General features: G+C 25.2%; 2 protein-coding genes across 2 annotated transcripts; both read left to right on the top strand.

Moving 5' to 3' along the window:
* Positions 1-3,494: 3,494 nt before the first annotated feature.
* LOC112594256 (farnesol dehydrogenase-like) lies at positions 3,495-7,337 on the top strand. Its single transcript, XM_025338948.1, has 7 exons — positions 3,495-3,601; positions 3,704-3,845; positions 5,933-6,110; positions 6,185-6,311; positions 6,466-6,595; positions 6,700-6,864; positions 7,192-7,337. The coding sequence occupies exons 2-7, from the start codon at positions 3,714-3,716 to the stop codon at positions 7,282-7,284; spliced, it is 825 nt and encodes a 274-aa protein (XP_025194733.1). The 5' UTR covers positions 3,495-3,601; positions 3,704-3,713; the 3' UTR covers positions 7,285-7,337.
* Positions 7,338-14,953: 7,616 nt separating this feature from the next.
* LOC112594258 lies at positions 14,954-19,517 on the top strand. The gene is made up of 4 exons (XM_025338951.1): positions 14,954-15,391; positions 16,045-16,239; positions 18,870-19,012; positions 19,147-19,517. Exons 1-4 carry the CDS (start codon positions 15,311-15,313, stop codon positions 19,256-19,258), a joined length of 531 nt encoding a protein of 176 aa, XP_025194736.1. The 5' UTR covers positions 14,954-15,310; the 3' UTR covers positions 19,259-19,517.
* Positions 19,518-21,169: the final 1,652 nt, after the last annotated feature.

The following is a 21,169-nucleotide window of genomic DNA, read 5'->3' as shown; positions in this document are numbered from 1 at the left end:
ATTGAATTTAAAGGAAACTGCACTCAAAATATATGAAATTTTAAATGTAAAGTACACAAAATTGAAATTAAAATTCTTTAAATATAACCTCAATGATTTCAAGTAGACATTAATTAATTCAAATCAATGTTCATAGTTCTTTTCGACATTATTAGGTCATCGGTAGCATTAACAAATAATGTCATTAATAATAATCATATACGCAGTTTGAAAATTTCCTATATTAAACTCCTTAAAAATACTATCGGTTTCAAATCCTGCAAACTCACTCCTTATGACAGTGAATTCAATTTAGTTTTTGATTTTTAGAATCAATCTTTATACATAATTAATTGGAATCATTAGTTAGCTTCAATAAAAAAATTGGAATAAAAGGTTTGTGAGAGACCTTAAATTAATCTTGGTATTTCAATGTTCAAGGATGACGGTCTTTTATATATAAAATATAAATTAGAGTTTTCTTTGAAAAAAATTTAAATAGTCAATGGTGCCTATGCTGCAGATGAATTTCAATTTTTCATTTGTTGATGCCAAAATTCTTAAATCATATCCAGACTTATAGATATACATTATACATATATTATAGCAATTTATACTTAATGTATTTATCAATGATCAGCAAGATCAGCTAATATAATATGTATATAACATGATATATGATATGTGATAAGATTTAAAATATAAATAATTAAAAAAACAATTTTTACTTTATTTTTCTGTTTGGCATTTTAATGAGAAGCTATTTATTTTTGTGATTTATAAATTTCGTAATAACACGTTTTAATGATTAAAAATTTTAGCTCTTGTCACGTAATTGTAATTGTGCCATGTAAAAATAATTTTTTAGCGTATTTTTTATAATAGTTTACATATTTTTGTGATAATCATTCGTTTGTAAATCGCAAAAAAATAAGAAAATCTTTAATTTATGCTGGGAATCCCAACTTGAATTAGGTTAGATTAATATTTAAACCTTAAACACATATAAAAATAAATATACGTCGAACTATGCTCTACTTTTTTTTTTAATTTCAGTAATAACCTCGTTTGAGGAATCTTAAATTAATTTTTCAAATTTTTTACCAAACAATATTTTTTTAATTATCATTTATAAAAAAAAATGTTGAATGTTTATAAATATCATAAAATAAAGAGCCTAAGTATTTTAAAATAATGTACCTATCTACTTTATCTAGAAAGTATTAATACACATTTTTGGTGAAAAATTTAAATCGTTACTATTTTTCAATTTTGAATTATCAACTGCCTAATCCTCTAATCCACTAATTATTATAAAATAAAACCAATACATTTATTGAGAGTGCTTTCATACAAAAAAAAAAAAAATCGGTGATTTTGTAAACCCTTTTGATTGTTATCAATAATATGAGTTCATTTTCAAAATTGCTTTAATATCTATCACTAACTAAAAAACTTTTTGATACGACGTTGTCTCCGATATGTTGTCCCGCATAAATTTAAAACAAGTATCCAACGATAGTGTGCTTTTTTATTTTAAATAATTGTATTTTTAATAATGAATGATTTAAACTGATTTAAGTTTTTCAAAAGAAATAAATATGTTACATATGGGAACTTGTACATTATTGAGTGTAATAATATAATATATAGGTAACTATCATTAATTTTATGGTATTAGATCAAATAACGAATTATAGCAAAATTATAATTGAAAACTAAAAGAAAATACAAAATATTGACTCAATATTAGATTTAAAACACATATTGACGCTTTAACTCTTGCCGTTTGGCAGGTCAAAGAAAGTATTTTACAAAAAATAGTTACGAATTCATAATTTTTAAATAACGCATCTGCTTTTTTTTTTATAGTTTTCGAATGTATCTCAATATTATTGATAATAACGTGAGGTTATCATAGAAATTAATGTAATATATTTAAATTTAATAATAACCATTGCAAGGCCGCCCGCAGGGGGGGAAGAGCCACGCCCCCCGTTAATTAAGATATTACCTAATTTTTATTGCATTTGGATTTTATATAGCAGTCTTGGAGGGCGATAAGGAGGACTGATGACTGATAAGGTGACACAAAATTGTTCGTAGGATTTCAATATCACGGTGTGTTCAATTGTTATTTGACGATAATAATCAATGAGTCATAATTATTTATTATTAATTATTTTTTTTCATTTTTATTATACAGACTTATTCAGAGGCGTATTTTGAATGTTTTTTTTTTTTTTTTTTGGGGGGGGTGTCCAGATAATTTAAGTATAAACTTTTTGTTAATTGGTTGTAATATATCTCTGTTTTAAATCTACTACCACTAAGCTCATAAAAAACTCATCAAAATATATTGTAATGAAATATTTTTTATTTATTTAATTAAAAGTAGAAATTCTTATGTAATTTAAATCATACAGATATAAAATACCTACTGTAAACATAATTTTAATTAAAAAATAAAAGCAAATAATAATATGTTTTAAAATAAATATATATATAAATATTTAAGATCCAATATATTTATATATTAAAAAAAAAAAAAAAACTTGTAATTAATATCTAAATATACACAAATTTCCGCTGGAAAAACAAGTAACACAGACACATGAGAAGGCACGGAGCCGCAAGATAAAATTATAAATTGTATGTTTACTGTAATAGGATAATAATAATATAAAATTATTATACATTATTATTAGTATTATTACACATTTGTTACCATAATCGGTCACAATAATTTAGTAATTATTACTATATATTTTGTTTGTTATATTCGATACCAGTGGTGCTATAAGAATAATAGTTCTATAAATAATTAAAAATATAATAGGATAATAAGTACATTATTTGAAACTAAATTTATTTTCTTTCCGAATTAGTTTATGACTTGATATAATATTAAATTAGTTCATCACAAATCATATATTATTGTTTGCCAAATTCCTTACAAAATTTATCAAAATTAAATACTTATTGAATTTTTTTTTTTTTTTTTGGGGGGGGGGGGTCCCACCACCCACCACCCCCCCCCCCCAAAAAAAAAAAAAAAAATAAAAAAAAATACGACACTGGGCTTATTTATAACTACAACATAATATTAAACATTTATAAATGTATGTATATACTTGCAATATTAAAATAAATAAATAATTTTTTTTACGATGTAATATAAAAAACAGAATTTATGGTAAGTGTATTATTTTTTGCTAGCCCCCCCCTGAGAAAAATTTCTGCGGGCAGCCTTGAACCATTGTATTAAAAGAATGAAAAATTTCAAAAAATATTTTATCTATTTATTGTGTTTATATATGATTAGATTAAACAAATATTAACTACTTTAGCATTACAATATAGGTATAAACAATTATACATATAATTATATAACTTAAGTACTTATCTTGTAGGAAATTATCTAAATCCAACATAAGAGATGATTTTAATTTCAATAGATTAAACTTATAATATTACATTAAAAAAAATAATAAATTAACAATACCTACCAACATTTTACATTTTTATGTTAGTTGTAAATACGACGTACTGTACATAAAATAGCTGGATATACCTATTTACGACCTACCAATATATCGTAATATAGAAGTTTCGTATAAAGGTATACCTCAACTGTATTATATTTGTAGTCGTTGAGTTTTTATACTGTTTGTCTATATAAATATATAATTAATTTAGTATTTTAATGTAATTTCTTTAAAAGTGTTTTAACTATGGAACAGTGGAAAGGCAAAGTAGCAATAGTAACTGGTGCTAGTGCTGGGATCGGTAAGGCGATCGTTGTCAAATTGGTTGAATACGGCGTTCATGTTGTAGCGCTTGCTAGAAGAGAAGATAAGCTTAAGGTTTATTACTTTATATATTTATACTTATAAACTTAATTTTTTTTTTTTAATAATAAGAATAAAGTAGAGCATTTATGATAATTTGAATACAAATTATATTAAAATATACTATTTATATTTATATAAAAATATAAATAATTATAACTTTACGGAACATATTACATAAGTATCAGGTATGTATACTCTTATATAAATCAATAATCATTTAAATACATACCAAAAATTGTTGATACTTCGAATATATATTTCATCTAACCATCTAAGGTTAGATTGAGTACTGTATATTTTATTTTTTTATAAATAGTTGATAATTGGTTATTAAATTTAAGTTAAAAAAATAATATTAATCATTAAATTTAGTTGAAAAATTATATTCGTAAATAAATATAATGAAAGCTTATAGCATTTAGTATCTGTACGACTGTACCTAATCTTTACTTATTATTTTATATTATTAGATTTATAGTAATACAATTTCAAAAAGATATTTGTTTTCTAATAGTTTTAAATAATTTTCTGAACAATTTATATTAATAAAAAATATTACGAAGACTATCATATTAAGTATAATAAAGACGTATAATATATTCAAAACATAATGAATAAAAAATCCTCATAGCTTTATTAATATTACCAGATTAATATAGAGTAATATAAAAAAATTGCAATCCCTATGGGTAAATCACTCAATTACCAAAAATAAAAAATAGTATTTCCTTTTAAAAATTTCACGTTTTTCTTAATATATTGTAAAATATTCGATGCTTGTCAGTGGTGTACTGATAGGAGATTTTAGGGGTTTAACCCCCCCCCCCCCCAAAGTAAAACATGTTTAATGATTTCTTTTATGGAATATTACAATTAACAGAGGTTTGTATATTTGTAAATACTTTTTGTGTTTCATTATTCATTTCATTTTTAGATTTTTTCATTATTCGAGTTCAAAGACGTTTGTTAGATCATAAACAAATTTGATCAAACTTTCCATGTCTTTTGCCATCAAAAATAAATAATTTAAAATTTAAAAAACAATTCGAGACTGACATTGTAAATTTGGTATATCGTTATGAAAAGATTGTTAATTGCAGTGAACAAGAATGTATCGGAGAACTTAGATTATGGTGGAAGTATGTAGGCCAAATAAATAAAAATATTAAAAATGCCCATTCGGCTTTATATGTATGTGATGAAACAATATTTCCAATCGTACGAAAACTTTTAATTATTCTTGTTACTTTACCAGTAACGACGGCCACTCCCAAAAGAACTTTTTTGACTCTTCGCCGTTTCAAAACCTATCTACGAAATACAATCGGAGAATCTCGTTTAAACGAATTAGCAATGTTAAATATTCATCGGGATATTGAAATCTCAACAGACGCTGTACTTGATGAATTATCAAAAGCATCAAGACGAATTAATATTAAGCTGTAAAGTGTTGTTACTTTGTTAAACCATAAAATATATATTTTTAAAAATTTAATTTTACTGTATGACCTTAAATGTAAGAAGAATACAATTTTATAAACATTTTTTATCCACATATATGTATATAAATGGTAACCCCTGTCCCCTCTATAAACAAATTATGCGTACGCCACTGGTGCTGATTATATTTTTTCGAGACTAAAAAAATCAATTAGTTTTAGCAGTGTTTACCACCTGGGTCGTTTTAAAGAAGAAAATAAAATAATATACATACATAAAAAATAAGCAAAAAAAACAAGCACTTTTAAATTTCATATTCTAAATCGTAATGACTTGACATGAATTTCCATTGAATTCTACTAGATTTTAAGTCAAGCCAAAAAAAATAAGTAAATTTCTAGACTTTGATAATGATATTATGACTAATGACTAAAAATGAATTGCAAAAATGTTGATTTTTCTGAATAAAATCCTATAATAAAAAAGCGTGTAAAAAGAATTTCAAAGTTAAATTATTTTAACATTAACATTGTATTGATAACTGAAACATCATAAATATTTAAATATTTGTTATAGTTTTACCAACTATATATCTGATATATCTGAAAAATAGTAGACATTTTGTAAAAGTATTTTTTTTTTTTTAACAATTATTAAAGGAATTAGCAGAATTGCTAAATGAAAAAGGAAATGATCATGGAAAAGTACATACAAAAGTTTGCGATGTGACAGACGAACAAGCTGTGAAAAATGTATTTTCTTGGGTAGATTCTACATTGGGAGGTGTTTATATTTTAATCAATAATGCCGGAACTGTAAAAATATCAAGCCTTCTAAGTGAGAAAAAATATATTTATATTTACTTAATTCATTTTTATTATACATTTTACATTATTAATTGATTTAATAAGATGGAAAACTGGAAGATTGGCAATATATGATGAATTTAAATGTTTTGGCATTAAATGTGTGTTCAAGGGAAGCTTTTCAATCTATGACGAGAAATAAAATTGATGGTCATATTATTCAAGTAAACAGGTATATCTTATGCTAAAAATTATAAATTATTATGATTAATTAATAACTTGTGATTATACGTGTACAGAATACTTAAATACGAAAGCTAAAAAGATAATTATTACCAAATCATTATTTATTATTTCATTTTATTTTTATACCAATACTCGTTTAGTACTGCTGGTCATAGTATACTACCTCACTTCTCAATGAAAATGTATAATGCTACAAAACACGCAGTCAGGATCTTATGCGAGGGACTTCGTCACGAACTACAATTAGTTGGCTCAAAAATCAAAGTTTCCGTATGTAAAAATTACAAACAATTTAATATAGTCTAATAATCGAGTCATGACTAATAAAAAAGCTTTTTAATTACTACATTTGTAATATATTTTAATATTTTAAGAGCTTAAGTCCGGGAGCAGTTTCAACAGACCTTTTATCAAGTATTTATAAATGTATTAATAAAGAACCAAACTCAACCGTTCAACTAAATAGCCCAATAGCACTTAAAACTGAAGATGTTGCTAATGCAGTTATCAGTATTTTAGCCACTCCACCAAGTGTACTAGTAAGTTATTTTATTGGACGTTTATATTATTCATTTAACTATGATTAACAATGAAATAATATCCAATTAGAGTTAAATGAAAATAATTTTTAAATATAAATAAAACAATTGACATGGAAATGTCAGTTCTCAATTTCTCAAATTTTTAATAATCGCTAACTAACAATAATTAGACCAATTAGTACAATATTATTTAATTTTAATTTTAAAGTTTTCAACATATTGACATATTTTTATCTATACAAGCGGACTTAATTAAGGGATAAATATAAAAAATTATAGTTTTCTTACCATATTCGTACGAATATTTATAATATTTATTATCAGATAGCTGAAATGACAATCGTGGCTAATGGATTAACAATACAATCACATTTCCAACCATCGGCTGCAACCGTGGAAGACTTATTACAATCATAAAAATATTTATTTTTAAATATATAAATTTGTCAATTATATTTTTTTTCGTATTATGATTGATTAGAAATTATTATTACAAATAAAACATAAAGTAATTTAAAAAATAATATAATGCGATGCGTTATTGATTGTAAATCAACGCCATCATTGGTTCAAGTATAAAATATAGTAATAAGATATTTACTATGATCATATCACTAATATCTAATTATAATTTTAAAATAATAATCATATTATTACAAACTTAAAGATTATTATTCTAAAAATGTTGCATGTATACAATTTAAACATATATTGAATCTGTTTAACTGATATCTGATGATGCACATAAAGTTAAATGTTTATTTTTTATGAAACAAGTCTGTTCCAAATTCGTTTTCTAATCTTAGAATCCCAAGTGAATTTTTTTGATCATGATTATTTCGATAAGTATTGATATGGAAAGAGGAACATATATTTGGGAATAGCGGTGATACTCGTTTGCGCGCAATACATATCTACACGATTTTCGATCTGAAAAATTATTGCTTGTTTGTACGTGTAACTATTGCATTTCATTCCTAAATCCTAATTACAACTAATATTGTAATTTGTCGTGTCTTATGTAAGATAATGATACGATTTACCTTAAACATTTCGATAAGATACACGTATTAATTAAATCGAGTATAATCAAGTTACAATTATTGCTGATGATAATTCAGCTACGTTTTGAGTGATCATATATTTGTATTTGTCTATATCAGTGGTCTTCAACCTTTTTGAACTCGCGACCCACTCTTTTAGGCCTATGTTTTTCGCGACCCACGTAAGCCTGATAAAAAAGAACAAATTGCTTATATAGAATCATACCAGTGTAATATGAAACATTTTACTTGATATCCATTATGATTATAATATAATAATATTATTATTATTTTTTTACCTTATATAATTTTATAAATCTAATTTTTATTAAAAAAAAAGACTTGTCACGACCCAATTTTAAGGCTTACGCGACCCATTTTTGGGTCGCGACCCACCGGTTGAAGACCACTGGTCTATATAGTTGAACGCGTGATGTTAACAAGACACGAGTTACCAGCGCTATTTGTATGTTTTTTTGAGTTTTGGTAGATTTTTCTTATAGTTTATGTACGCAAACGAGTTCTACGTTTGGATCATTTAAACGTAATAGTTAAAAAATGTGTATGCACAATCGAGTTGTGCATTTGTACATAAACGAGTCGCAAAAAAGGGTAAATGTACGCAAGCGGACATAGCTCGAGAATAATAGACACCTACCGAGATATGTGAGAAGAAATGTACTTTAAAACAGGTAATATCGGATGTTTTATTATCAAAAAATTATGATAAAAATTAATTAAACATTAATAAAGATTAGAGAAAAAGAAATAAAAACCTCAAATATTTCAAATAATTCAATTTCAGTTCAAGTAATAATATTATGCAATAATACTCGTAATATGTTCGTTTATTTTATACAAAAATTTCCTTGGCATTATCGGACAAGATATTATGCATCCGTAATCCGTAGTACATATATGAATACTATTGTCAATAATTTTGCAAAAATAATTTACAGGTATAATATTATGTACACGGATTAAAATAAATAATGGTCAATTTATTAATTTAATAGTCAATAGTTATACAAAAACAATAGAAATAGCATAGATATAGACGATATAGTTATATAAACTGCAGTATCCGAATAAAAATCATCAATTATTATTTGATGCATTATATTATTACATTAACTTTTATGGAAAACGGGTAATAATATACGTAATTTATACAGATATAGTCTGCAAGTGGTGAAAAAATTACCTAACACATAAAATATGAGCGTGAAGTGTTTAATTCTTATTTCGTATTATATCTATCGTAGTCTCATATTAAATTTAGTGAAAGTGGATATAGACCATAATAATATTGTACTATACCCCGAAGGTTTCACGATCATATTGTACCTACTATTAATAGTAAGCTCAAGTAATAGTCACACGAGAACGAGAGCAACGGGTTATTGGTAATAAATATAATGATTACAGTTTTAAAATCATATCCGTACAGTAGGTTGGTTGATAGATTTAGGTTGCATAAATCATAGATCATATTGTTTGATGTCTGAAAACTGAAGGCAACGCTTACTAAAATTCGTTTAACCTTCACTTTTCGAGGATTACCCCATTACGCGTATCAAAATATTAGTATTATAATATTACTACGTGTCTACGTACCTCGTGGTCACGGAATTCTCATTGAAACCGAAATTTAAACAATAAGTCCACATCAATTACACGAGTACAATGATAATAGATGTTTTAATGTGCGTTTAAAAACGTGATTTAATCTTTTTTCTCCACTAAATTATTACAGCGAATCCTAATTAACTACTTATTTGAACAGTACGGTGGATACACATAAATATTAAATAGAAATATAGGATATATTTTTATATATTATACAACGTAGGTATTTATCTTTCTATGATGGCCTGATTATTTCCAGTGGCCTCAGAGATTATTATGTTATTTTTTAAATTTTCCAAGAATAGGTCCTAATATGTATTTATTCTACACAACGTAGTAATAACTACATATTCTATACATAACTACTTATTTCTTAGAACATTTTAAATTTAAGTTGTACATCTTATTTTAATTTTCCATAGCGATAAAAAGTCACAGTTAATTAAATGTATTACTATGCATGTGTATTGTATGTATATATTTTACATTGTATACATATTAATATTTTCATTCTAAAGATAAATCTAAAAAAATAAATACATTTTCGCCTACTAGAAAAGTATTTTTCTTATAATATTTTTTATTATTTATTTATTTTTTAATTTGAATTAGTTTAGAAAGTACTTAGTGTATTATTTACATTTAAAATTGTTAGTTCATTGAGTTGGTAATAAAAAGATGCTTTGGTGTATAATAGTAGATTAAAGCCGTTAAAGGTTTCGAGAATACTTATCGTTATTCAGTAAATCATTATAGACAAAGTCTGTTAAATTTAAATTCAATGATAAATTATGGCTTGAAGAAAACAATTCTGAGCGAAATTATTTAATTCAAATTTAAGATACTTATTTTATTCTGGATACCTAAATAATAAAATAACTATAATAAAAAACCAATATACATTGAAAAATTAAAAAATCCTTTATGATAATATACGATGATACTATTATGTTCACTGTTCGTTGGTCGTTTAAATTATAGTAAAATTAAAGCCGAGTCGGTAAAATTCAATAAATTATATCCAAGTTATAAATTACTTTAAATATTTAATCAAAAACGTTCAACTTCAAAGATACATTTAAACGAATTTTGTATAGTACAATTTCATTAACACATCAACGAAAACGTTTGATTAAGATAATTAATTGCCAATTGGATAACATTATATTAAGTAACAACTAATATATTTATGCTGACAAGGACATCTGAGATTCACATGCATCGTGTATGTATACACTATATATACTATAGAGTATATTTAATTAATAGAATAATCATTTAATATCTTCTGTTTATTCATTATTTAGGTGAAAGGTTATTTTTATTTTGTAAAAGAAACGATTTTATATATACATACAACTTTAAAAAAAAAATCATTAACGTAATACATTATATTTAAAATATTCAATGATGCATACAAATATATTGTTTTTAATATGTTTATATTTATTATTTTAAAACCCGGTGCATGTTTTGAAGAAGTTAATCAAATCTGCACCTACAAGATTATCAGCGCTATAACTAATTTACGATTATTTTAAGTATTCAAAAAAATAAAAATAGGTAGACATGTTTTAATAATTTATTTAGCCAATATTACCTATATTAGTTCTTTATATTTAATATCTGACAGCTGTTTATGAAAGCTTTACTGCCTTTATTATTTGAAATCTAAATTATATTTGTTTGATGTTCCAGCCGTTCCAGGGTATTCATTTTACCTTTACACCCAGTATAATTGTGATTACACCTAATATTATGTATTTAAACGTATTTTATAGATATTCCTAATAGGTTATAAAAATAAATCTCGATGAAAAATATATTATTTGTAAAGATGTATCTATACAAAATATGTGAGGTATGTACAAACAAAATTAAAAGTAACATTACAAGTAATGCTCGGTATTTTAGGACTTAAGGTATATACATTTAGATAAAAAAATATCAATTGAAAAAGGTTTTATTTGTATTATCGAATTCCAATAATTGGCTAAATTGGTATCAAACTCACCAAAATCAGCGGTATGTCACATGTTGCTTGAGAGATTTTCATCAGACATATTAAAAGTACACTGACTGTTTACGAGGTCAACAAAAGACTAACATTTCCGGTCAAAAAAATCTTGTCTAGCACACCCACCTCCTCTGCCGCCAAAAGCCAAAGCAGGGGTGTCACGTGCTACTCTTGAGTACGAAGACTCGGATCATAAAACGATTGGTCAAGCAACAGTCAATTCTAAAATTGGACAGACACGATGGATATAAAGTGCTTTACGGTGAAGCCGCTGTCGCTTACTTACAAGCCATTGTTCCGAATCGAACAACCCGCCAAGCTCCATAGAATTGACAAATGAAAACATGATTGTTGCTTTGAACTCAAAGACTTCACCGAGAAACATTTATGTTCATCGTGTCTGTCTGCTTTTGGCACTGACTTATAGAGAAAAAACAAATACAATTTAAAAACTTTATTTGCCAATAATTAGCTAAAAATGATTTTCTAATGATATTTCATTGCGTGTATAAAAAATTATAGTTAAAGTTGTAGAGCAATAAGTATTTAAGTTTTTGCTATTAATATTTTTTGAATTATAAAAACAATGTATCGAAATTAATTAAAGAGTATACATAATATCATTAGGTTTTTCAAATGTTGATAAATAGTTAAAAAAAAATCTAAAATACTATGAAAATTATATTACGATGTCTAAGAAATACTAAAAATATCAATATGAATATTTTGTAAAAATATCAATAAATCTCTTAACGGTTAATACTTAATTGGTTATTTATTATTTTGTTGTTGAATTACTTTAAAAACAAAAATATTGATTTTGACGAAGACTGGTCTCTTTCTTTAGTTTAAATATTCCCTTTTTACGTTGTTTGATTTTAGTTCTTCCTGATTGATTTTAAAAGTCCTGTACTGCAATAAATATTATGATAAATCGTAGATTGAAATCATCATACGTCGTGAATTCACGAAAATAGGTTTAAATTGTTTCATAACTTTTTTATTTCATTATTCATTATCAATTTAAAGTTATATATAATTATGTATGTGTTTGTATCATTGTAATATTAAGTATTGATTACAAAGATTAATAATATTAAAAAAAAAAAATATATCAATAAATACTTTTAATATAAAATTAATACATTTCTGTCTTGAAGAGTTCTTTCTTTACGTCTTCTCTCACTTGATAGTTTTCCCTTACAATGTATTATTTTTATATTATTTACTATGGCGTATTTGTACGGTTTTTCATAATAATAAAAAAATAAGTGCCTATACATGTTGGTATGTACATTTAAGCGTATTGCGTATACACGTTCAATTTTACCTAATGATTTTATTTAATTTCAAGGTAAGATTGAAAAAAAAAATGAATAACTTTCGAATTCAAAAATAACAATAATCAATATTATTGTTTGAATATTTGAAACGTTTCAACGATGGTATAAACTGTGAAACACATTTCTTTTATCTGAATTACATGTTTATAAGATCTAGGTACTTAATTATTTTCCAAGGAGTTATTTAATAGTTATATTACTTATATCGACATATCGTATACAATAAACATGATAACATCGATCTGAAAATGTTCTATTGTATTCAGTAAAAGATAAATAATATTGTTCTCTATGAGGTTTTCCGACCTTGTTTTGTAGGATAATATCTAAAAAATTATGTTCCGCCAAAAGGACTCACTCTCACGAGCCTATGTTATTTAGTTTATATACATGGTGGTATTTTATGGTTATTATGTTAGTTATACAAACGTTAAATATTGAAATATTACTACAATATCCTATTTTTACATTTGTATAAAAATTATAAGCGAGATTCTTAAAATAAATTGTTACAAATTATGTATAACAACAACGTAAGCGTCATTAAACTCAGTGACATAAGTATTTGTGAATATATAATAGCGTATTATGGGTACCTACTAGTTTATGTATCAACTATAGATTTTAGTTAAATAGATAGTCTAAGGAATCATGAAAATATCTTAGATAACTATTATTTATTACTACCTAAATAATTTTAAAATGTTTATATGACTAATTTGAGATTATTTTATTATTTTGAAAAGATTATAATTTTTAAGGTACGCAAACAGTCTAGCTTATACTTATATTAAATGATATTCAATTAAAAAATCTCATTTAGGAGAGGGGGAGTTGATTTTATGAACCATTTATGTAGGCTACTAATTTAGTTTAAATATTACATATGCCCAGTGGCGCAACTAGCTTAATTTTTTTGGGGGGACTGAAGTCTCACATTTTTTGTGACTGACACAGAAGAAAATGATGGTAACCAATAAAAAAAAAAAACCAAGACGTATTTTTTTATAAAAAAATCAGTATTTACTATTTTTCATGAACAAAAAAATTTTAAAAGTGATGAACATTTTTGGAAGAGACTATTACAAATTTTGGGGGGACTATGTCCCCCCAAGCCCCCCCATATTTGCGCCACTGCATATACCTTATAAACTTATAACTTTTGCCTTATATAAGAAATTTACGTACATACAACATACTGCAGTGTTGTATTACTTCATATGGGTAGCTATACTTTTAATCTTAGATGAATAATATGTTTACTTACTATTACAGCACCACACGCATAGTTTCAAGTTAACAGTTAATACAATAAAATATTATTTACTAAATTTATAGTTATAGTTGTACATTTATAATTAAGTCGTAATAATTTTTACGTAACTTAATAATACAATAACATGAATCACTCAATCCGATTTTTAGTATCTATTGATAGTACCTATTTGATATTATTAATTTAAGTTAATTCTAGGTATGCCACAATTATTCAATTAGTTTAACTATATATATTTCCCGTTATATAATATTATTTGGTAAGTATATTTTTTAACTACGTATCGTGGTAATAACTAATGTGTGTTTGCACATATATATATATAGCTTAGAAGTCTATCTTTGCTTTTAGACCTACAATTTTAATATGTATTACAATATTTATACATAATATATATGCCCGCCACGCGTTATATAATAATATATGATATAAAATTATGTTTCGTCTACATAACACTATATGTACATATATGTATAATGTATATTGTATACATTATTACCTGGTTATAAGTGCTCGATTCACACGCACGACATCCCGGCCCTCGGCTTACGTGTATACTCGTACAATAAACCAGATACATGATATATATATATATTCTTTTTTTTTTAAATACATTAGGTAGGTATGTATAATGTAAAATAGTATGCAACAACAATCGCTGAAGGAGAAAAAAACCCGTACATGGTCACATGACACACACAATCGCGTATTACGAGTAGGTATACGCCTTTATTTGCAGAGGCCGACATCGATGTTTCCATCACGCGTACGCGTGTCTCAAGACCTTTCCCGCTGCTGCAGAGCAGCAGAATAACGCCGGATAGGTTATAGGAGGTGCACATAATTACATGATACATTAACGTCTCTCCGCTGGGTCTGCCGCAACTTGACGCGCGCACACAGTCGTGTCTAGCTGTTTTTCGCGTAAGTACACGCCGAGAACGCAAAAAATAGTATTGTGTGATATTATTACAAACGAACGTCACGACGAATAATCGACCGCGGAATACGATTTTATCCAAATACCTACCGTATACTTCTAGTTGTACACAATCATATCATCAAAATATACCTATCCAGTATATTGTAAGTATACATCAGTAAAAGAACACATCGAACACAGTGCGAGAATAAGATGTCTTCTAAAACGATAATCGCTGTCGTAACCGTCGTAGTGGTAATGTGCCATGACACTACTAACGGAGCTCTAAAACAGGTAAAATTCCGTTACAAATATATCTACACCGTGTGTTTTATACATATTTATTATTTATAGAAAGATACCTATTATAATTATATCACTTGGACACCTATAAATATGGTGCTTTTAAAGATCAAAGTCGATTTGTGTACTTTATAATTATTCTAATTCTAAATTGTACACGTGTTGTTATTTAAAAATATTAAATGTACAATATTGTTGAAACAACTAGGAAAAAAATAAAAAATAAAAATATTTTTTACAGTAGGCAGCCGCATCGGGAGTTGGATTTTATGTTGGTCAATTATTTTTACAATATCTTAGTCGTTTACATTACCTTTCATATTATTTAGATAAAGATACTAAAGATATAGATAATTTGCATATCAACTAGGTAATATTATGGGATAAATTTAACTCTTTACAGATATTCTGCACGTCAATATAGGTACCTGTCCTACATTTTTAATTATGGGATTTAGCTGATAACACCGCAAAACTCCAAAGATGACTGAGGAGACTCCGTTTGTAGTTTTAATCGCGCATCGTAGAATAGATAATTTGTTTATGCGACGTGTGAATAAAAATAATATTGTGTTGCAGCTTACACTAATATATATGTTTCTAAATACTTTATGTACCATAATTGATTTTTATTCTTCGCACAGAGACAAGCATATAACGGCTATTCTGGTGGATACGTTCAGAACCACAAAGAGGAGAGTCACCAAGATCTGAGCAAAGTACCCGGCACACCGGGAATAGACTACCCTATTTACCACGCGGTACCACAGACGAGTTTCAACTGCAAAGACGTACCGTACGCACCCGGCATGTATGCCAACGTGGAGACCGGATGCCAGGTATAGTGACTTATTAATTACAGTTTATAAAATAAATAGGAAAACATGATTTAATATATCAACGAGTAGTGACTATAGTCTATAATACATAGGTTTGAGATACTATTGAAATTTAATTTGCAGCAATTATCAATTAGGTACATATACAAATTATTTTACAAATGATAATATTATACATTATATTTGTCATAAATGCAGTACCTATTATCACTTATCGCTTACCTATATCACCATAGATAACACGCTCTATGCTATCCACTTATCTAACTTATTGTTCTGTTTTCTGTTTTTATATGACGTATAAGGCGATCACTGATTATATTTTAAAGGTAAACGTTTATTTTCTCGAAAAGTATTAACGATTTTAGAAATATTTCATTACATCATTTTCATAATTTGAAGTCCTTGTAAGATAGGTTTTGAAAAAATAGTTATACATTTTAATATTATTATTTATTACTTATCAACTTTTTAATTTTTTTTTATTAGCAACTCGCATTTTTAACTTCATATTCAAAAGTACAATATTTTACTAAGATTTTTTTATAATATAAAAATCGAATTTCGAATGAGTAGTAGTACTATTAGACATTAGTAGTATAGTAATTATTTAAAGTTTAGATGAATGAAGTGAAGTGGAACAAATAGGTACCCCTAAAACATGAAAATTCATAAAAAAAAAGTTTAAAAAATATTTTTTTGTAATTACATTAAATTATGTAAAAAAAATAATTTCTAAAAAATTAATACATTTTAAGATAACAAGTATTTACTATTAAAAGAGCCAACCTGTAAAAGCATAAAATATAAAATAGGTTTATATATTTTTTATATTTATATGTATAGGTTCTACAATATAATGGAATCTTAGATACATTTTTGCATTGCTTTTATATTATTTGGATAAGTTGATTAAGATACCTATATCAATAGTCAACAAATAATTAAATATATTATAGGCAATAATTAATAGTGAACAAGGTAATGTGCAACGAATGATGACTACATAATACTTTACAGTGAAGGTAGTATAATATTAAAATAAATACGTTTAATAGAATAATAATGAATAAGTAAAGTCTTTCATTGCAAAATTGTCGAAAACCCGTTTTTAGGAAGATGTTATGCCACTTAATTTATATTTTTAGCTGTACGAGTAGTGAGTATTATGTTATTGATATGTAGTTTACAAAAATTACATTTTACTCGTCTCTAACAGATAACCGCTTCACACTAGGCAAAATCATTATGTTATTATAATAAATAATAATATAGGTATTCATTTATTCATGTTGGGCAATTGACATTTGGCAATAACATATTGAGTTACAGCTGTAGTCTTGTAGAGAAATGGGAAGTACAACTTTTCATCGTTATGCATTGCCTTGTTGTTACGATAATAATTTAAGAGAACGTATTTTACGTACCCGAAAAGAAAAGTATAATTACACAATTATTTAACCTCGAAATAATTGAATTATCATATTTTTTTCCCTAAACCAAAATGAACAAACATTTTTTTTAAATGACTTAATATATTATAAATAAATGTACTATAAGAAAAAATATTAATTTAAGGCAATGACTAAACTATAATTACAAAGGTATTATTTATTATAATAATTATTACCACAGTTTCATTTGATCACTACTCACTAATGCACTTAGTGTCGAGTGTCTGAGTTATACGTATCTTATAATCTTGTAATAATTAATTATTATTTATATAGAAACCACGCATAGAAAATTAAACTAATAATTATTTTTTTTTTTTACATAATAAATTTAAAAACTTAGCTGAAGTAGTAGGTACCTACATATAATTTTTTAGCTAGATAAATTATCATTTACTTTTTATTATTAACAATAATAAAAAATAAATGTCTTTATGAAAAATTTTGATTTTGTATATTTTATATTTAGTATTTAACGTTCAAGCAGAAATATTTTATAACATCTTTGAAAATTGAATAAAGTATATATTTTCATCCTTACCAGATAATAGACATGAACAGATTTAATAAAAATGTAATTTGAATATTCTATTAAACGACGAACTACAGAATATTTTTACTGTTTCGTGTTAGAAATGATGTTAGAAGATTTAATTTGTTAACGTCATATTATCTTAATTTATTTCTTATATTTTATTTTATTATTTTTCCTTGTTGGAAATTATTGAAATTCTCGAAAAATAATAATTAACCTAGGTATTAAAAAATGATTAGGGACCTTCACTCCTTTGTTGTCGTTAAGGTTACCATACCTCTAAATTCGGTGCTAACCAAATATATTCGAAATTTTCATCAAACGTTTATCATAACATATGTAATATTCTATATATGGCAATAATTATAATACTACAATATTTAGGTTTAGATTATTGTACAACTATTAACTTAGGAGTTAGGAGTTCAGCCCTTAAAATTGTGTGTAGCTTAAAATTTAAGTGTGCTTTAAACAATATTTATTTTGGTAAAATATTATAGCACTATTTTAAAGACATTGGTTTATTTGTATAAATAAACTAAAAGGTTATAATACAATATGTTATTATGATAATAACAAATATTTCTAGATAATTCATTATTTAATTTTTCAGATTTAAAATTTGATTTAATATATTCTAGGCTTACCATATCTGCCACGACGGTCGTGAAGGTCATCAAGGAGCATCTTTTTTGTGCTCCAACGGCACTTTGTTCAATCAAAAGGAATTTACTTGCGATTGGTGGTACAATGTAGACTGTAGCAAGGCGACATATTATTATCAGTAAGCATTTTTTTTTTTTATTCAATAATTTATTTAAGCATAATTTTTACGATTATTAATTTAATTAATAGAAGCCAGTAAAAAGACTATACAAATATTATAATATTATGGTATATCTAACTTTTTATGTTTAGATTAAACACGGACGCAACAAAAAATCCGTTCGTTCCAAAACCAAAGATCCCTGAAGAACCATACAAACAACCATATGATAATTATTACCAGAGCCCAAAGTATTACCTTTAAATGAATTTATCATATTATTAAATTATTTAAACACTTGTTTTTATATGTAAATAAGATGTAAATTGCTTATACATACTTATGAATTTTAAAATAATTTGTCAATTAATAAATTAATTGGTATTAATATATCCAGTATAAGATTATGTGCTCTAGCATCAAATTTTGGTCACTAGTAGTAAACACTTTTGGGAGCCTTTAAAAAACTTTTAATAAAATGTATTGAGTCTTGTATTGATTGATATGATCACAAGCTATCAAACTTAAGCTTTATTTTTTCTTGCAAAAAATTTTAAAAATAAATTCCTCATCACATTTTATGATCAAAATATATGTTAAGTGTTTTAAAATACCTAGGTGTGAAGATTTATGTATAATAGAAGATATCTAAAAGTGGCTATTTTAATTATAGTGTGTGTATTGACTAATTATGGGTTAACGACCATAGAAATGTTTATATGAGGACATTTTGAGAAAATGTTAATAGTTTCTTAATTACTGAATTAAATTTATTTTTTAATTTGAAAATATAATTTTCATTGATTTTTAATTTTACAAAAAAAAAATGAATTTTAAAAATACAATTATATCATAAAGCTTGATAATGTATGATTAACATTTTATTTAAACTTTATTTATCCAACCACATCCATGAAAAATCTAAAAATGAATATTTATGGTATCTAAACAAAATTAACAAATAAAACACAAAATAAAATTATAAAACAATAATTATAGTCATAAAATTATAAGTTAAAATAACATCATATACATGAAAAAACAAAATAGTTAAATGAAAATGAAAGGAAGTTGTGTAATAAGTAATAGCTATAGAGTTTGGATTTATATGAATGTATGCTACCAAAATATGTACAAATATTATGTATGAATATGTAGTTAAAAACTCGAAATATGTATTTTACTAATATGATTTATTTATTAATATTAAATTATATAATATAGCCATATGAGTTTCTAATGAAACTAATTATGTTTTAAATAATAAAATTACTAAAAATTTTTTTTTAAAAACTATTAAGTATAAGCAACGAAAGCTAAAAAAAAAATTATTAATTACCTATCTTGATTAGAATTTATAATAGCATGAATTTTCAAATTTTTAAATTCAAAGAATTGTTGATTTGATCCTAAAATTGCCTTACGTTGATTAAACCATCTTTCGACTTCGAATTATTAAAAATGCCAATAAATTATCGAGTTTACAGACTATAGACTAGGTACACATATACATAGAACTAACACACACAATGCACTACAGTATTACTGCTCATAGCAGTGTTTGTTATCGCATTTATATTTTAAAATTAGTTACAATGATATTACGATAAGATATCTGTTATTTCAGCCAATAAAATTGTGTCAAGAAATAAATTGATAAAATATATTATAATACTATAATAGTTTATATTGTCAAAATGGACTAAATATGTAAGAAAAAATGAAAAAATAAAAAATATATGTAAAAACAAATCACATGAGAAACATTTATTACTTGACAAAATTAATTTATCATGTCACAGGAAAAACATGTAATTACATATAAATCTGAAAAAAAAATAGTTAACAGTATTTAGAATAGTGAAATATAATTAAATTTAATAAAATTTACAGAAAATAAATTTTATTTTACCAATGCTAAATGATTGAACATAATAATTATTATGATGTATATGTATAAACTAAAACATACCTAATATATTAAGTACAATAGGCATTACTTAAAAAATGTTTTTATTTAAAATACCTACTATGAAAACTTTATTTTAAAATAAATTAGGTTGACTTAATTATTTTATTGTATTTATATTTAATGTTTATAAAAACATAAAAAAGGGAAATAATTATTATAACAATAAATAATATTTAACTATTTAATTTATTAAAAATCTTGCT

This window comes from Melanaphis sacchari, unplaced genomic scaffold (genome assembly GCF_002803265.2).
Source record: "Melanaphis sacchari strain LSU unplaced genomic scaffold, SCAv2.0 Contig225_pilon_pilon, whole genome shotgun sequence".
Taxonomy (NCBI): domain Eukaryota; kingdom Metazoa; phylum Arthropoda; class Insecta; order Hemiptera; family Aphididae; genus Melanaphis; species Melanaphis sacchari.
Note: the sequence above shows the minus strand (reverse complement) of the source record. Positions and strands in the feature narration are given on the sequence as shown.